The sequence below is a fragment of the Phyllobates terribilis genome, unplaced genomic scaffold (genome assembly GCF_046119375.1).
Source record: "Phyllobates terribilis strain yellow unplaced genomic scaffold, ASM4611937v1 Scaffold_1__5_contigs__length_1240528914, whole genome shotgun sequence".
NCBI lineage: Eukaryota > Metazoa > Chordata > Amphibia > Anura > Dendrobatidae > Phyllobates > Phyllobates terribilis.
The window spans coordinates 354,119,100-354,135,356 of NW_027362761.1; the positions used below are offsets into that span (position 1 = coordinate 354,119,100).

General features: G+C 42.6%; 1 protein-coding gene across 3 annotated transcripts in view; it reads left to right on the top strand.

Moving 5' to 3' along the window:
- The window catches only part of CCDC92 (coiled-coil domain containing 92), a 52,986-nt gene extending 49,618 nt beyond the window's left edge, over positions 1-3,368 (top strand). For all 3 annotated transcript variants that reach the window (XM_073676171.1, XM_073676169.1, XM_073676170.1), the window contains exon 4: positions 2,150-3,368. In XM_073676171.1, coding sequence (XP_073532272.1) covers positions 2,150-2,922 — 773 coding nt within the window. In that variant the 3' untranslated portion in view covers positions 2,923-3,368. The remainder of the gene's footprint in view (positions 1-2,149) is intronic.
- The last annotated feature ends 12,889 nt before the right edge of the window (positions 3,369-16,257 follow it).

Sequence of the window (16,257 nt, forward strand, 5' to 3'; positions counted from 1 at the left end):
TTTGATGACTGCTTTGCACACTCTTGGCATTCTCTTGATGAGCTTCAAGAGGTAGTCACCGGAAATGGTTTTCACTTCACAGGTGTGCCCTGTCAGGTTTAATAAGTGGAATTTCTTGCCTTATAAATGGGGTTGGGACCATCAGTTGTGTTGTGCAGAAGTCTGATGGATACACAGCTGATAGTCCTACTGAATAGACTGTTAGAATTTGTATTATGGTAAGAAAAAAGTAGCTAAGTAAAGAAAAACGAGTGGCTATCATTACTTTAAGAAATGAAGGTCAGTCAGTCCGAAAAATTGGGAAAACTTTGAAAGTGTCCCCAAGTGCAGTTGCAAAAACCATCACATGAGGACCGCCCCAGAAAAGGAAGACCAAGAGTCACCTCTGCTTCTGAGGATAAGTTTATCCGAGTCACCAGCCTTAGAAATCGCAGGTTAATAGCTCAGATTAGAGACCAGGTTAATGCCATACAGAGTTCTAGCAGCAGACACATCTCCTCAACAACTGTTAAGAGGAGACTTTGTGCAGCCGGCCTTCATGGTAAAATAGCTGCTAGGAAACCACTGCTAAGTACAGGCAACAAGCAGAAGAGACTTGTTTGGGCTAAAGAACACAAGGAATGGACATTAGACCAGTGGAAATCTGTGCTTTGATCTGATGAGTCCAAATTTGAGATCTTTGGTTCCAACCACCGTGTCTTTGTGCGACGCAGAAAAGGTGAACGGATGGACTCTACATGCCTGGTTCCCACCGTGAAGCATGGAGGAGGAGGTGAGATGGTGTGGGGGTGCTTTGCTGGTGACACTGTTGGGGATTTATTCAAAATTGAAGGCATACTGAACCAGCATGGCTACCACAGCATCTTGTAGCGGCATGCTATTCCATCCGGTTTGCGTTTAGTTGGACCATCATTTATTTTTCAACAGGACAATGACCCCAAACACACCTCCAGGCTGTGTAAGGGCTATTTGACCAAGAAGGAGAGTGATGGGGTGCTACGCCAGATGACCTGGCCTCCACAGTCACCAGACCTGAACCCAATCCAGATGGTTTGGGGTGAGCTGGACCGCAGAGTGAAGGCAAAAGGGCCAACAAGTGCTAAGCATCTCTGGGAACTCCTTCAAGATTGTTGGAAGACCATTTCCGGTGACTACCTCTTGAAGCTCATCAAGAGAATGCCAAGAGTGTGCAAAGCAGTCATCAAAGCAAAAGGTGGCTACTTTGAAGAACCTAGAATATAAGACATATTTTCAGTTCTTTCACACTTTTTTGTTAAGTATATAATTCCACATGTGTTAATTCTTAGTTTTGATGCCTTCAGTGTGAATGTACAATTTTTATAGTCATGAAAATACAGAAAAATCTTTAAATGAGAAGGTGTGTCCAAACTTTTGGTCTGTACTTTATGTGGTGCCCATAATGCTGTATGGAGGACTTTGTGGTGCTAATAATACTGTATGGAGAACTATGTGGTGCCCATACTACTGTATGGAGGACTATGTGGTGCCCATAATGCTGTATTGAGGACTTTGTGATGCCGATAATACTGTGTGGAGGACTATGTTGTGCCCATAATACTGTGTGGAGGACTATGTGGTGCCCATAAAACTGTGTAGAGGACTATATAGGAGGAGAATGACTTTGTAAGAGCTACAAGGTTGTGGGTTATGCTCTTCTGTGACTCCGCCACATATTAAGGTTTTTTTGCTGTTTTTTTGAGGGGGTGGGGGAAGCCCAAATAGAACTTCTGCTTAGGCCCATGATTTCTATGTACGCCTCTGACTCCAAACAATACTTAATAATGACATCCATTACCAATAGGGTCCCATTGTTTGTTTGTTTTAAACTTTATACTCTTGACATGGTTTTTACAGAATACCGTTGTATGGTAAGTGGTAAAGTGGTGAACCAGCCAGTTAAAGGCCCACCAAAGTTAAATTCTTTGTGCCTCCATTGAACTAATGTACCCCTATAGACACATTTATGCTATATACTGGAAGCTTTTCCAGGGTACATGATAAAAGTGTATTACAAACGTGAATATACTAGGGTACGCTAAGCTGCTACCATGTAATACCTGAATATGGAAAGCTTGGCACACTTTCTTTAATAATCAGAATGATAATGTTATTTTTAATTCATTTCCAGGGGATAGTTTTTCAAGAAGTGATGAGCTCAGGAGAAAATGTGAAGAACTGGAAGCTCAGCTTAAAGACAAAGAAACGGAGAACAATGAGCTAATAAAGGAGCTTGAGCAGAAAAATGCAATGATAATGGTGCTGGAAAATACAATAAAGGAAAGGGAGAAGAAATACTTGGAAGAACTGAAAGTTAAAAGCCATAAGCTCAACATGTTGTCCAGTGAGCTGGAGCAGAGAGCAAGCACTATTGCCTATCTCACATCACAGCTGCATGCAACAAAGAAGAAGCTGCTCAGTACAAGTGGAGCCGCAGAAGCTGCAGCTCCAGGGAGCCCAGTAATGTCCACCTACAAGCCATCTCCTCCAAAAGAAAAGCTACCCGAGACTCCGAGAAGAAGAATGAAGAAGAGCTTATCCACACCCCTTAATGCTGACTTTGCAGAGGTCTATAGGCTTGGGGCAGATGGCCGTAAAATAATGTTACGTGAACCTGTAGATGCCATGCCTGATCCCACCCCATTTTTACTGGCAAGACAAACGGTGGACACACAGATCATCAAAGAGCGCCCACTTGTTATCCCTCCGATACGCTCTGACTCTAGTAGTCCAGCTAAAGAGAAGAAGCAAAAGGCCCATGTTGGGGTTGCCCATAGGATCCCACATGCAACCTCTGTCCAGAGTCAACATGTGCCCCAGCCAGAAGTTGAGACCCTAGCAGTGGACCAAGTCAATGCGAGCAAAGTTGTTAGGAAGCACTCAGGAACTGACAGAACTATATAAATATATTTATACACTAGTAAAACTCATGAAGATGATGCTTTTTATGCACTGTTACCATATCCGGTAAATACAAACACTACATTTTGATTTCCTTTTTATTTTTACAATTACTTGATTTCCCTGCATGCCAAATATGAACAGACACTTTGTTAATAAGTAATACACAGTCCTAAGCTCCTAATGGAAAATGACTCTCTCTCTATCCGCCTGTGTAAAGCTCGCTCCAATCCCTCCAACAATAACCGACTCCGCTGACAAGAGCGCAGACCTGCAGCACTACTGCACAGCAATACTAGTGTGGCAAGCAGCACCGCTGTATGAGGCTGTTCACACATACTGCTCTACTCTGTACACTGTATAACAATGCCATCACTGGCAGAACGTCAAATCACGCAGATAAATGTATATGTCTGATCAATTTAATAAGACAATTTACTGAAAGTCAATGGTGGTGTTTAGAGATTTCATTTACCCATAATTTCACTTTCTAGTTTTTATTCTTGGTGATCTTCTTATAACTCTGAATTGAGTCGTTCTTCTGTTATTCCTCCTGAATATTTATAAATAAATGGACAACTGGGTGTCACCGTTTCCTTTGTCAAAGGTGTATGTCCCTACATAGACTGACACAGATTGGCTGGCTGCACAGATTGGACATGGTCAAAGTGCATGGACAAAACCTCTAAATGGTGACACCTCCTGTCAGTTTGTTCAGAAATTTGGAGCAGAAACAACGGAGGATTGGCTTACTGGAGAGTTCTAAGAAAAGATACCTCAGACTCCTGTCTTGGGCATCATAAAGATCCCCCTATCATGAAGAATACGTGTATTTGACAAGTCCTCTTAAAATGTTGTATCCTTAAAGAGGTTGTCCACTACTTTATCATTGATGACCTATCCTTAGATAGGTCATCAATGTCTGATCTGTCAGGGTCTGCACCCAGAACCCCTGCAGATCAGATTCTATTGGTAGCAGCAGCAGCTGCCGGCCGGAATGACTCCCTTGCGGAGCTAGCCGTCTTCTGATAGTGGCCACCTCAGAGTACTACACATCCGCCTCCTATTGATTTGAATAGGAGGTGTAGTACCAAGCCTCAGCCACTATCGGAAGACTGCCAGCTCCACAACTGAATACTTCCGGCTGGCGGCTGCTGACACTGATAACAGCTTATCGGCGGGGTGCCAGCTGTCAGACCCCGATCGATGAGACATTGATGACCTATCCTAAAGATAGGTCATCAGCACTAAAGTAGTGGACAACCTCTTTAAGTGGGTATTCCTATCTTTGAAAGTCATGGCATTTGGCATGGATATACCTTGGCATTGTGATCACTGGGGGTCCAACACTTCCACTCCCATCACTGGAGAATATAACGAGAGATTCATTTGGGTTTTTTCCTGCACGGGGGTACTTCAGATCCATAGCTGTGCAGGGGGACTTGCAGCAGAGACAGATAGGGACAGACTGTTTTCTTCCATCTCTCTTTCACTTACACAGACAAAACCACAGACTGTGAACCAGGGCGCTTTACTTCAAATGAGTGCTGCTTTCTGAAAATTGCAGCCAGAGCTTTGTCTTTATCTAAAGCTAAATCTAAACAGTTGGGGCTTTAGCATAGTATAAGATCTAAAAGCCTTAGCCCATAGATTTTTTGTTGTGGCATTTACTTAAAGTCATGACCTGTTACGGTACATATGTTCCTGGCAATAAACGTGAAACCATAACTCCACATTCAGGGATTCCCCTATGCAAGCTTTAAAAAAATCACAAAAGTTTGTACTGTTCAGATAATAAATAATGAATGAAAATGAGGTATAATGTTTTGTTTCCACATCACAGAATTTTCTTAAATTTTTGGTTGAGAATGTTAGCCTCAGGCTGGTTTCATATGTACGTTACTCCTGGTCCAAGCATGGATAGCGATATGCAGACCAACCACGGGTCTCCTGACCGACACTCAACAGCCTCATTTATGCGAGGACATCCGTGACTGTTCTGGACATTGTGGTCCATACTTTTACAGCAAATGATACATAGCGTAGATACCGGCTGCCAGCGCAATCTAAAAGGCTTTACCATGGTGGCCATCAGAAGTTCTGATGTCTATTGCCTTGTTTTACCCTTCCTTCACACACTATGCAATCGTAGTGTGCCAATAGGTTGCCATTGCAGGCGGGGGCCTACCTTAGGCCCCTGTGTCTGCCATGTAACTGCTGCTATGAAACCCAACAAGTGGCTGGACTTCATAGGACAGTGGCAGTTTCATAATACCTTGGTATTGCAGCATATTGTATAGTCCATCAATAGAAAATAAAAATTTAAAAAGAAAAATTAAGTCAACCCTTTTTTTCCTTAAATGTAAATAGTGAAATGTAAAAAAAAATAACATAATTAGTATTGCTGCATGCGTAAGTGCCAGAACTGATAAAATATTTATTTATCCCATAAGGCGAATATTGAAACAAGAAAATATCAAAACGACACAACTGCCATTTTTTTGTTACAGCACATACCCCAAAAAAACAAAGTTAAAGTCTCAGAAAATGGAGACACAAATCATTTTTGTTTTTTGTATGCAGGAATTTTTTTTATCCACTAAAATAGAAAAAATTATATATGTATAATTACACCTTTGACATCTGAAGAAACATCTTGCCAGGTGGGACTGCATTTGCTTCACCACACTTCCTGGTTTTCACTACATGATATAGTAATTGAATGGCGTTATTCAAGACTAGAAATTGTACCGCAAAAAACAAGCCCTAGTTCAGCTATGTCAACAGAAAAATAAAAAAGTTTTGACTCTTGGAAGAAAAGTAAGTAAAAACAAAAGTGCAAAGATGAAAAATTGCCTGCATCTTGAAGGGTTAAAGACCATTCTATAATAGCATTATTGACTGCTGGTTTCATACACACAGATTTAAGATTAATATCTCTATTGTGGGTCTGGTAAAGAAATTTAGGCTCTGTTCACATTAGCATTATGGCTTCATTTCTTTAAAGGGAAGTGAATCTGTTAGCAGGATTTTGCACCCCAAACTATATATGGATGTAAATCTTTCCAAGACAAGTCCAGCAATGCCTTTTACATGGCAAGTACCTTACTCAGTTACTGTAAAATCAGCTTTTACATTGATATGCAAATGAGGCTAAAGAACTAGGGTAGATTTGAAGCCTATGTCACTCCAGCTCTATCCCATGCCCAATCACTGCCTCTTCCTGCTTGACTGACTGCTTCTCTGCCTGCTGTCACACAGCATAGAGGCCGTCAGTCAAGCAGAAATAGGTGACGCTGGGCGAGGAATAGAGCTGGAGTGACAGAGGCTTCACATCTGCAAATAGCTCTTCAACCTCAATTCAAATGCTGATTCCTCAGTAATGAAAAAACAGACTGGGCACATAAAGGTATTGCTGGACTTGTCTATGAAAGAGTTACATACGGGTATGAATAGTTTGTAAGGTGAAATGCTGCTGACAGATTTTCTTTAAGAGGCAGAAGCTTTTCCTATGGACTGTATTATGGCTCGGTCCAAGTTCTGAGCATACATACAAATCTATGGGTCCAGTCTGAACTTTCATATGTTTTGAAGAAATCTAGTAGAAAGATATTGCTTCATGCAGAGATGCCATACTTCAGTGCACCAAAATTTTGTTCACATCCATTTATGTGAAATGGATGCCATTGGAGGCGCAAGCTACAAACTATTATTTTTTCAGCTGTACTGTTACAGACTGGAATCCTTTATTCTGGGTCCCACAAGCATTCGAGGGCCATGGACACTGCCTGAGCTGATCACTGAACTGCTTCAGTCTACAACTATGAATGTAACCCCCCGCCTGCCTGCTTTTTAGCTACAACTTGGTCCCCATAGGACACCAAAATAGGAAAAGTTTCTAGGACCATTGTCTTTTTTTTCCCATGAGCTTTCAAGAGTCATATTAAAGGGAATATCACGTAGATGACAAATGAATGATTGCTGGGGATCTGGCTGCCGAGACCCCATGATCCTGAAAAGGGGAAGGAGGAGGGCCTAAAGTTCCTTGTGTGAATGGAGTGGTAATGAGCCTGTGTGACCACCATTACATACAGTGGTTGCATATGTTCACCACTGCTCCATAAGCACAGGAAACTTTGGGACCCCAATCAGACTGATCCATGTAGATGTCAGTGTTGGACCCCCACTGATCATAAATCTATCACTTAGGTGATATATGTTGTTTCTGGGAAAACTCCTTTATTGTAGAGAAAAGCCATATTCAAATATAGTCAATTATGAAGTTTCATGAACACTGTTGTGAAACTTTGCTTTGTCCTGATGTGATCCAACACCATTCTAAATATCCAACTGTTGCATGAGGCCATATTACTGTTGTCTGCAGTGAGGTTTTACTACATGCTGCATTGTTAAATTACATCAAGAGGAAAAAACTTTCTGAAGCGGAAAGAGTGCCTGTCACCCCCTATGCTACATCACGAATGTTGCCCATAGTCCTAACTGATCAAAGTTATGACCAAATGATAATCCTCTTCACTATTAAACAGAATTAGTCCTGTACAAGAGTTGACTGCTGCACGCCTCATTCATACTTACAGGTGCATCTCACTAAATTAGATTATCATCAAAAAGTTAATTTATTTCAGTTCTTCAATACAAAAAGTGAAACTCATAGATTATATAGAGTCATTACAAACAGAGTGATCTATTTCTAGTGTTTATTTCTGTTAATGTTGATGATTATGGCTTACAGCCAATGAAAACACAAAAGTCATTATCTCAGTAAATTAAAATAATTATCAAAAAACACCTGCAAAGGCTTCCTATGCGTTTAAAAAGGTCCCTTAGTCTGTTTCAGTAGGCTCCACAATCACGGGGAAGACTGCTGACTTGACAGATGTCCAGAAGGCAGTCATTGACACACTCCACAAGGTCTCTGAGTTCCAATTTTCATTTAGAAATCAAGGTCCCAGAGTCTGGAGGAAGAGTGGAGAGGCCACAATCCAAGCTGCTTGAGTTCTAGTGTGAAGTTTCCACAATCAGTGATGGTTTGGGGAGCCATGTCATCTGCTGGTGTAGGTCCACTGTGTTTTATCAAGACCAAAGTCAGCACAGCTGTCTACCAGGAAATTTTAGAGCACTTCATGCTTCCCTCTGCCAAAAAGCTTTTTGGAGTTGGAAATGTCATTCTCCAACAGGACTTGGCACCTGTCCACACTGCCAAAAGTACCAGTACCTGGTTTACAAGCGACAGTATCACTGTGCTTGATTGGCCAGCAAACTCGCCTGACCTTGTCAAGAGGAAGATGAGAGACACCAGACCCAACAATGCAGACGAGCTGAAGGCTGCTATCAAAGCAACCTGGGCTTCCATAACACCTCAGCAGTGCCACAGGCTGATCGCCTCCATGCCACGCCGCATTGATGCAGTAATTGATGCAAAAGGAGCCTCGACCAAGTATTGAGTGCATTTACTGAACATACATTTCAGTAGCCAACATTTCGGATTTTAAAAACATTTTTCAAGCTGTTGTTATAAAGTATTCTAATTTACTGAGATAATGACTATTGTGTTTTCATTGGCTGTAAGCCATAATCATCAACATTAACAGAAATAAACACTTGAAATAGATCACTCTGTTTGTAATGACTCTATATAATATATGAGTTTCACTTTTTGTATTGAAGAACTGAAATAAATTAACTTTTTGATGATATTCTAATTTAGTGAGATGCACCTGTACCAGTAATGTTAGACATGAAATCTGTCATCTCATCATTTACTATTCTCGAATAAAATGGCATGTAATGTAAATGCACTATATTTCACATGATATGAACACTTATCCATTTGGTAAAATTGTTCATAACTTGAGAAATATTCCTAAATTTTACTTATTTTTCAGTGTTCTAAATATGACATCAAATAGGCAAGTCATACCAAGCATTTTTGGGTATAAGCAACCCGTAAACAGATTACCGGTAAATGCTATATCTCATGAAGGGGTTTCTGTATTTCGAAATTTGTTGTGTTGAGGGTCTTGTTTAAACTTTTATATAGCGCCATTAATTCCACAGCGTTTTACAGACATCATCATCACAGTCCCCATTGGGGCTCACAATCTGGATTCCCTCAAACAGAGGCAACGTCAGTTCACCCAGGGTAGGATCCTCCATGCACAGAACCTTGCAGTGCGTCAGGGGATAATTAGCAAAGGAAGAAAAAAATCCAGCAAAGTGAGGAGATCCATAAAAGCTTGAAGTTTATTGAAAAATCTACAAATCCATAAAAACCTGTAAAGTAATGAATCGCAGCAAACACGTTTCAGACATAGTTGCAGAAACATACAAACTCCTTGTAGATGTTGTCTTTTGGGAGATTTGAACCCAGGGCCTCAGCACTGCAAGGCTGCAGTGCTAACCACTGAGCCACCATGCGGACACTCACTTCTTTTTATCTTTATTTTCTGGCTGGTATTTGGTTATAAAAATTATTAGTGTTACATTTTCCAGAATATTCTAACATTTTAGGAGCTTTTATTTTCTACAATGCTCTGTAAAGTTGTATTTATGAGTTGTTAGTTGTGCTGCACAGATCAGCATGGCACCTCAAAATAACGCCCACCCCCAAAAATATGTGTTCTAATACCTTCATAGTTTTGTAGTTTTATTAACTCTGTAGTCACATTGGTAAGTAGTTGAAGCACTAGAAATACTTCCTTCGGCTATGTGCACATGAAGCGTTTTTGATGCGTTTTCGCGGTTTTTCCCGCCACGGAAACACTGAAAACGCTTGTTAATTGGTCTGCCAGCTATAGCAATGGTAATCCTTATGTGCTGTGCACATGATGCAGAAATTTCCGCTCAGGATTACTATTGCGGAAAAAAACGCAGCATGACCATTGTGCGGCCGTTTCTGCCTCGAATTCGCGCCCATTGACTTGAACCGCAGCAAAACCGCAGGTATAATATCTATACCTGTGGATTTGCTGCATTTCAATGAAAGCGAATGGGTGCGAATTTGCGCTGGAAATGCGCTGCGGGTGGTACCCGGGTCGGGAGAGGAGAACTACTACTCTCACCCGCTCGCTGGCTCCCAGCAGTGTACTGAGCTGCCAGGACCTGCAGTCACGTGAGCGATCAGCTGATGTTCACGTGACCTCACCGTGGGAACATTCTCAAGAATGCTACCATGGTGGTGAGCTCACCTGGGCTCATAAGCTGATCTTCAGCTGATGAACCCCAGTGACCTCCTGCACAGCAATGTATACTGATAGGAGTGATTTTACACTCTGTCAGTATACAGTGCTGTCTTCTACTGCAGTGACATCAGTGATTGCTGATGTCACTGCTGTAGAAGTGACCCAGATCATCGAGGGACAATCGGCGGTAATCGTTGTCTACGTCGTGACGGCGGACAGGTGAGGTATAAGGTTGTTTGTTTTTTTACTTGTTTTCAGAAGATCGAGGGCTTCACGAACAGCGTACAATAAAAAAAAAAATAAATAAAACTGTGTGTTTTTTATTTCATTAAAATAATTTATTCTGGCCGTGTATTTATTGAAAAGGCGCTGACAACTTTGCTATGCGGTTAGTAATGGGGGCGTCTTATAGACGCCCTCCATTACCAACCTGGGCTTCACATCAGCCGCCAATACAAGGCTGACGTGAACCCTAACCCCATTACCCCACTCGCCACCACTACAGGGCATACCCCACTCGCCACCACTACAGGGCAGTGGAAAGAGTGGAGGCTAAGCGCCATCTTATGGATGTGCCATTTCTGGGACTGCTGAGGGGTGATGTTAATAGCCGTGGTGGGGGCTAGTATCCATAGCCCCTTCCCTGGCTATTAATATCAGCCCGCAGCTGTCTGTTTAGTCCTTTCTGGTTAGATTTTATAGGGGGACCCTATGTCAATTTTTTTCTGGGGCCCCCCTGTAATCTAGCCAGTAAAGGCTATACAAACAGCTGTGTGCTGATATTAATAGCCAAGGAACATTGTTGACTAATGGCCCCTTCCCCAGCTACTAATATTAGTCCCCAGCAGTCGGCTTTCCCTCTGCTGGTTATAAACATGTTGCGGGAGCCCACGCCATTTTTTTTTTTATTTTAGGCTCTGTGCCCACGATCCGGACGTAGCAGCGCTTTGGACGTATATTTTTTTAGCGCCCAAAACGCAGAACGCAATGTGTTCACTAAACCATGCGGATTTACTGCATTCTATACTTTCTAGTGGTCAAATTTCTGTTACGGAGACTAGCAATTCTGCAAGAGAATTTGACATGCTGCGGTACTGAAAGATGCGCCACAAGTCAGTGTCCGCTGGTGATTCGCAGCCTCTGATGCACGCATAGTGGACATGGGATTTCTAGAAATCCCATCCACTATGCTGTAACATCTGGACACCGCGTGTTTGACGTTGTATATACACGCAGCGTCAAACCTGCAGCGGCTCCTGACCCACGTACCCAAACTCGCCTGCAGCATGTCAATTTCTGTAGCATACACGCCAGTCTCCACTGCAGATTTTGCCTGATTGAAGTGTCATTATATACGGTGGATTCACATGTACCGACACCATAAGTGCGGCATTAGAAAACAGCGATTTGGACGCACCAAAAATATGCTGCGTCCAAAGCGCTGCTTCTTGCTGTTCGTGGGGACGTAGCGGCTAAGGAAACAGCTGTGAGCTGTTATTAATGGCCAGGGACCATGTTTGCATAGTGACACCTTCCTAGGCTAAAAATAGCAGCTCACAACTGCTGCATAAATTACATGAATGGGAATGCTAATGACATGAATAGAAATGCTAATGAAAATTGGGTGAATGGGATCAGCTGACAAGGTGATGCAGAAACTCTCAGGAAATTTCTGCTTCAAATCCTGATCATGCGAACATAGCCTTAGGGGGCTGGAAACACAATTCAGGCATTTGTCATAAATGTCTGATGGATGTGGAACCCACCTCTAGGACTTGACCCTTTCTTCAGAATGGGATCCTCAGCTCTTATTCATGCTTATTAGACTGAAACTAATCAGCAACTGAACAACTACAGGCCACTAGCTTTCTAATAGTTAGCAGTACAGGCCGATGGGTCTCTGGCGCTCCATATAAGAAGTATGAAAAAGCTTATATTAGTAAAAATATCTGCACATCTTCTTCCTAAACATTTTAATATATTTCAGACATCTGATTATTTGGAAATCCTTAAACATCAGTATTTTCTTTTAAAACAAGCTTAAAAGGAATCAGTCACCAGGCTTTTGCTACTCCATCTAAGAGTATCATGATGTAGGGGCAGAGACTCTGATTCCAGCAATGTATCCCTTACTAGGTTTGTGATGAAATGGCAGCAGAAAGAACCCGCAGAATCCCACCGCTGCCACCACTTCTGATGGATCCTCGCCCCGCCACCCGCCTGATGTCACTATTATGTCAGACGGATCACGTTATACGGATCTGCCCTTTGCACCAACATGACGTTCCGCACCACCATGAGTATGCATAAGGTCAGATTGGTACAGTTCTACACAGACTCCCCCTGTCCACACGGGTACAGGAAGGCACCAGGGAGTGAGAAGAAGTGGCCCACTCAGTCACTGACATGGCACCACACTCGCTCACACCCCTGACAGGCTGAGAGGCTCCTTCAATAGCTCCAGTGAAGCAGAACCTTGATGGCCTGGGAGAGCTGCCACCAGTTTCTGTTAGATATAACATACTTATATCGGGCTATAAACAAGCCCGGTAGCGTGTTCGTCGGACCGAACAATGGACGTGATAGTTCGTGGATCGAGATAAAAGAGCCGCCCAAGGTTAAATTATATAATTAATCACCTTAGGGGCACACTAGACAATACACTATATACATAAGGGTTATACATACTTAATGGTCAGAGATGCAAACGCAATAGCAGTGGTACAAAAGATATAAGCCGAACTTAAGAGTCAGTTACCAGTCAGATGGAAGGCTTGGCTTTTGGGGAAGGGGCTGCCACATGGGAGGCTTATGGGGCCCTCGCTCTTTATTGCAGGACTTCCCCACGACGAGTTGTCACGACCTCCCAGGGAAAAGGGCACTGAGCTAGCTGTTGCTGGAGCTCTTAACCCCTCTGGGTCACTCCCCTTACTGCCCCCTGGTTAAGCCTAAGTCTCCACCCCTGGTCTCTCTCAACTAAAAACTCCCAAAAAATTAAAACAGGCTATACCTCCTTAATGGACGGTCCTAGCGAGCCGGTTCTGGTGTCATCAGAGCCAACCGGGCCCCTGCTACACATGGATGCCAAACACCAAGATTCTAGGGGCCCTCGCAAGGCTGTGCCTTGTATCTCCCTTTCCCTATGCACTGGACTGTGCTGAAAGCCAGGGTGACATTCCCAATTCTCTTGGGTTTCCGAAAATCTATTTGGTGTATCACTGGGTTGTATCATATTCCCATAACTCAGTGTTGAATTATAATATCTGACACAAAGAACATGCCTCATGGCTTGGAAACCATAGCGGGTCTTCCTATGGCAGCTCACAGCTGCTGGTGGGGGGGATTGTCACTCACTGTGTCTCTCAGCCCCCTCTCTTCTTCTTTAGCTGCAGAAGTGTCGGATTACAGCTGACACTGTAGCCTTCTATAATCACCCCGCCAAACAGGGCACAATGCTTGACATGGGATTATATCTTGAATATTCTTCACAAGGCTGCTTGGTGAAGTTTTGTTAAAATCCCTGATTTATCTGCTGCAGATCTACCAGTACTCTGAATACTGAGCTGTGTATAACCCCGCCCACACCACTGATTGGCTGCTCATAAGCAGATAATTGTCAATCAGTGATGGGGGCATGGTTGAACTACCTGGCAGCAGATTTACTAGTTCTCTAGTGATAATCTGCTGATAGAACCGTGATTTTTATAAAAACTACACTAAGCAGCCCAGTAAGTGCCCAAATCACTGGAATCAGGGTCTTTGACCCTACATTATACTGCTCTCAAATTACGTAGCAAAAACCTGGTGATGGATTCCCTTTAATAATCTTAAATTGAAATTGAATTAAAAGAATCTTTCTTAAAGAGGACCTTTCACCAGTTTTAGCATTTTAAACTGGCCACATCATGGCCAGAGGTAAATAACACATCTTTTTTATTTTTCATCTCCATGGCGGAGATTCGCTGTCAACTCATCCCTCCCTTTACTCTGACTGCTGCATGGGTATAATCACAGGAACTAACAGCATCATAGATGTCTATGATGGTTGTAGTTCTTTTAATTAGAGCTGCAAAAAATTGCCCGTATCATACCATCCTTAAATGGGCATTGTCAAGTTATTATATTTTATTTTACTAGACAGCATGACAATAAGCAAGTTTTCAATTGACTTGCTTTTTCTATCTGCTGTCATTCTCCAGCAATGAGATCTTCTTTCATAGAGTACAGCTGATTTCAATGGCGCTCATCCAGTAATGCCTGTGAGAGTAAGCAGTAGTTAACAGGGGTTAACTCTTAACATACCAGTCAGCTGATTTTTATACAGCAGTTAGCTGCTCAACTACTACCTCAGATTCTGAAGATCTGCTGTTAGAAAGATTTCTATAAATTGCTCCTATCAATGCTGTGGAATCACAATCCTCAGCACCCAGCCTCATGGTTCTCACTGCCCTTTCCTAGCTGTGCATATGCTGTTCAAATGCCCTGTTATCTCTATATGCAAATAAAGTGTAGACTCCGGAACAAACCAGTGGTGGCTGAATGTATTACAGGAGAACTTGTGCTGAGCTTTATAATTCTACTAACACCACAGTTCTATTATTCATAATTGTCACTGAAGAAGGAGAGCTCGCCCTGCCAAAAAAAAAGAAGAAGTACGGAGACTACAGAGCTATGAGCTTCTCATGGGACAGCCCTTTAACCCCTTCACAACATCCGCCTTATATGTACAGCGCCGCGGGGGGTCCATTACCTCAAACCACTGTACATGTTTGGTGTGGCGATCTCGGGGTCTCTCTCCGACAGCCTGTGCGATCAAAAGTGGGTGTCAGCGCTATATAAGAGCTGACACCCTGCACCAACGCCCATGATCCATGCTAGTGCCAATTGCGAGTGTTTAACCCCTTTGATGCCGACATCATGATGAGACATCAATCGGGTTGCAGTGGGAGGGAGCTCCCTCTCTGCTCCGATCAGCACAACTCGATTGCAATCAGGTTGTGCTGATGGTAAAATGTTATGAAAAGTGTTCCCAATAAAAGCTTCAACTTATTCCACAAAAAAACAAGTCCCCACTCAGGTACATCATCCGTCAATGGAAATATAGGGGTTTCCACGTTACTAGTAGCATAAAGGCTCTGGAAAAGTGCTATAGCTACTCATCCTCCAAAAGAAATCCAGCAAATTCCCCTCTCCTATCTGAGCCCCACAGTGTACCTAAACCACATTTATTGTCCATATGTTTGGCATTTCTGTAGTGATGAGAGCCCGCTTAATTTACGGGGTGCATGTCTCCAGAAGCACAAGCTGGGATCTATAATGTATTTGGCACTACAATGTACTGGGCACTATAACGTATGGGCACTACAATGGCTGATTTGCAATTTTCACTCAGCAACATCCACTGCTGCTTGTTTCTGGAAAACACCCATGAAGTCAAAATTATCATTACACCTGTAGATAAATTCCGAGTGGGGTGTAATTTACAAAATGGGGTCACTTGAGGAGGAATTCTGCTCTTCTGAAACTACGATATAATTTGTTCTCTAAGAGTCAAATAGCGCTCCTTCCCTCTCGAGTCTTGCCATGTTGCTAAGCAGTACTGTACAGACGCATATGGGGTATTGCCACGTTCAGCAGAAACTGTGTGACTACACCCTTAGATGAATTCATTGTGTAGTTTGTAAAATGGGGTCACTTATGGAGGGGTTTTGCTACCTCAGGGGTGCTGCCAATGTGACATGGCTCCCGCAAACTATTCCTGCAATATCTGCACAATAATATGGCGCTCTTTCCCTTCTGAGCTTTCTACTGTGCCTGAAAAGTAGTTCCCAATTACATGTAGGGTATTGGCATGTAAATGTATTGAGAAATTGCACAAAAAAACTGTGTGGTCCATTTTTTCCTATTAGCCCTTATAAAAATTAAATGTTTGGGGCTAAAACATTTTAGTGGTAAAAATGTAATTATTGTTTCTTTACCGCCCAATGGAATAAAATTCTGTTTAGCCACCTGTGGTGTCAATATGATCACTGCACCCCTATATGAATTCATTTGGGGGTGTAGTTTGTAAAATGAGGTCACTATTATTATTATTTTTGCTGATTTGGCACCTCAGGGGCTCTGCCAATGTGACATG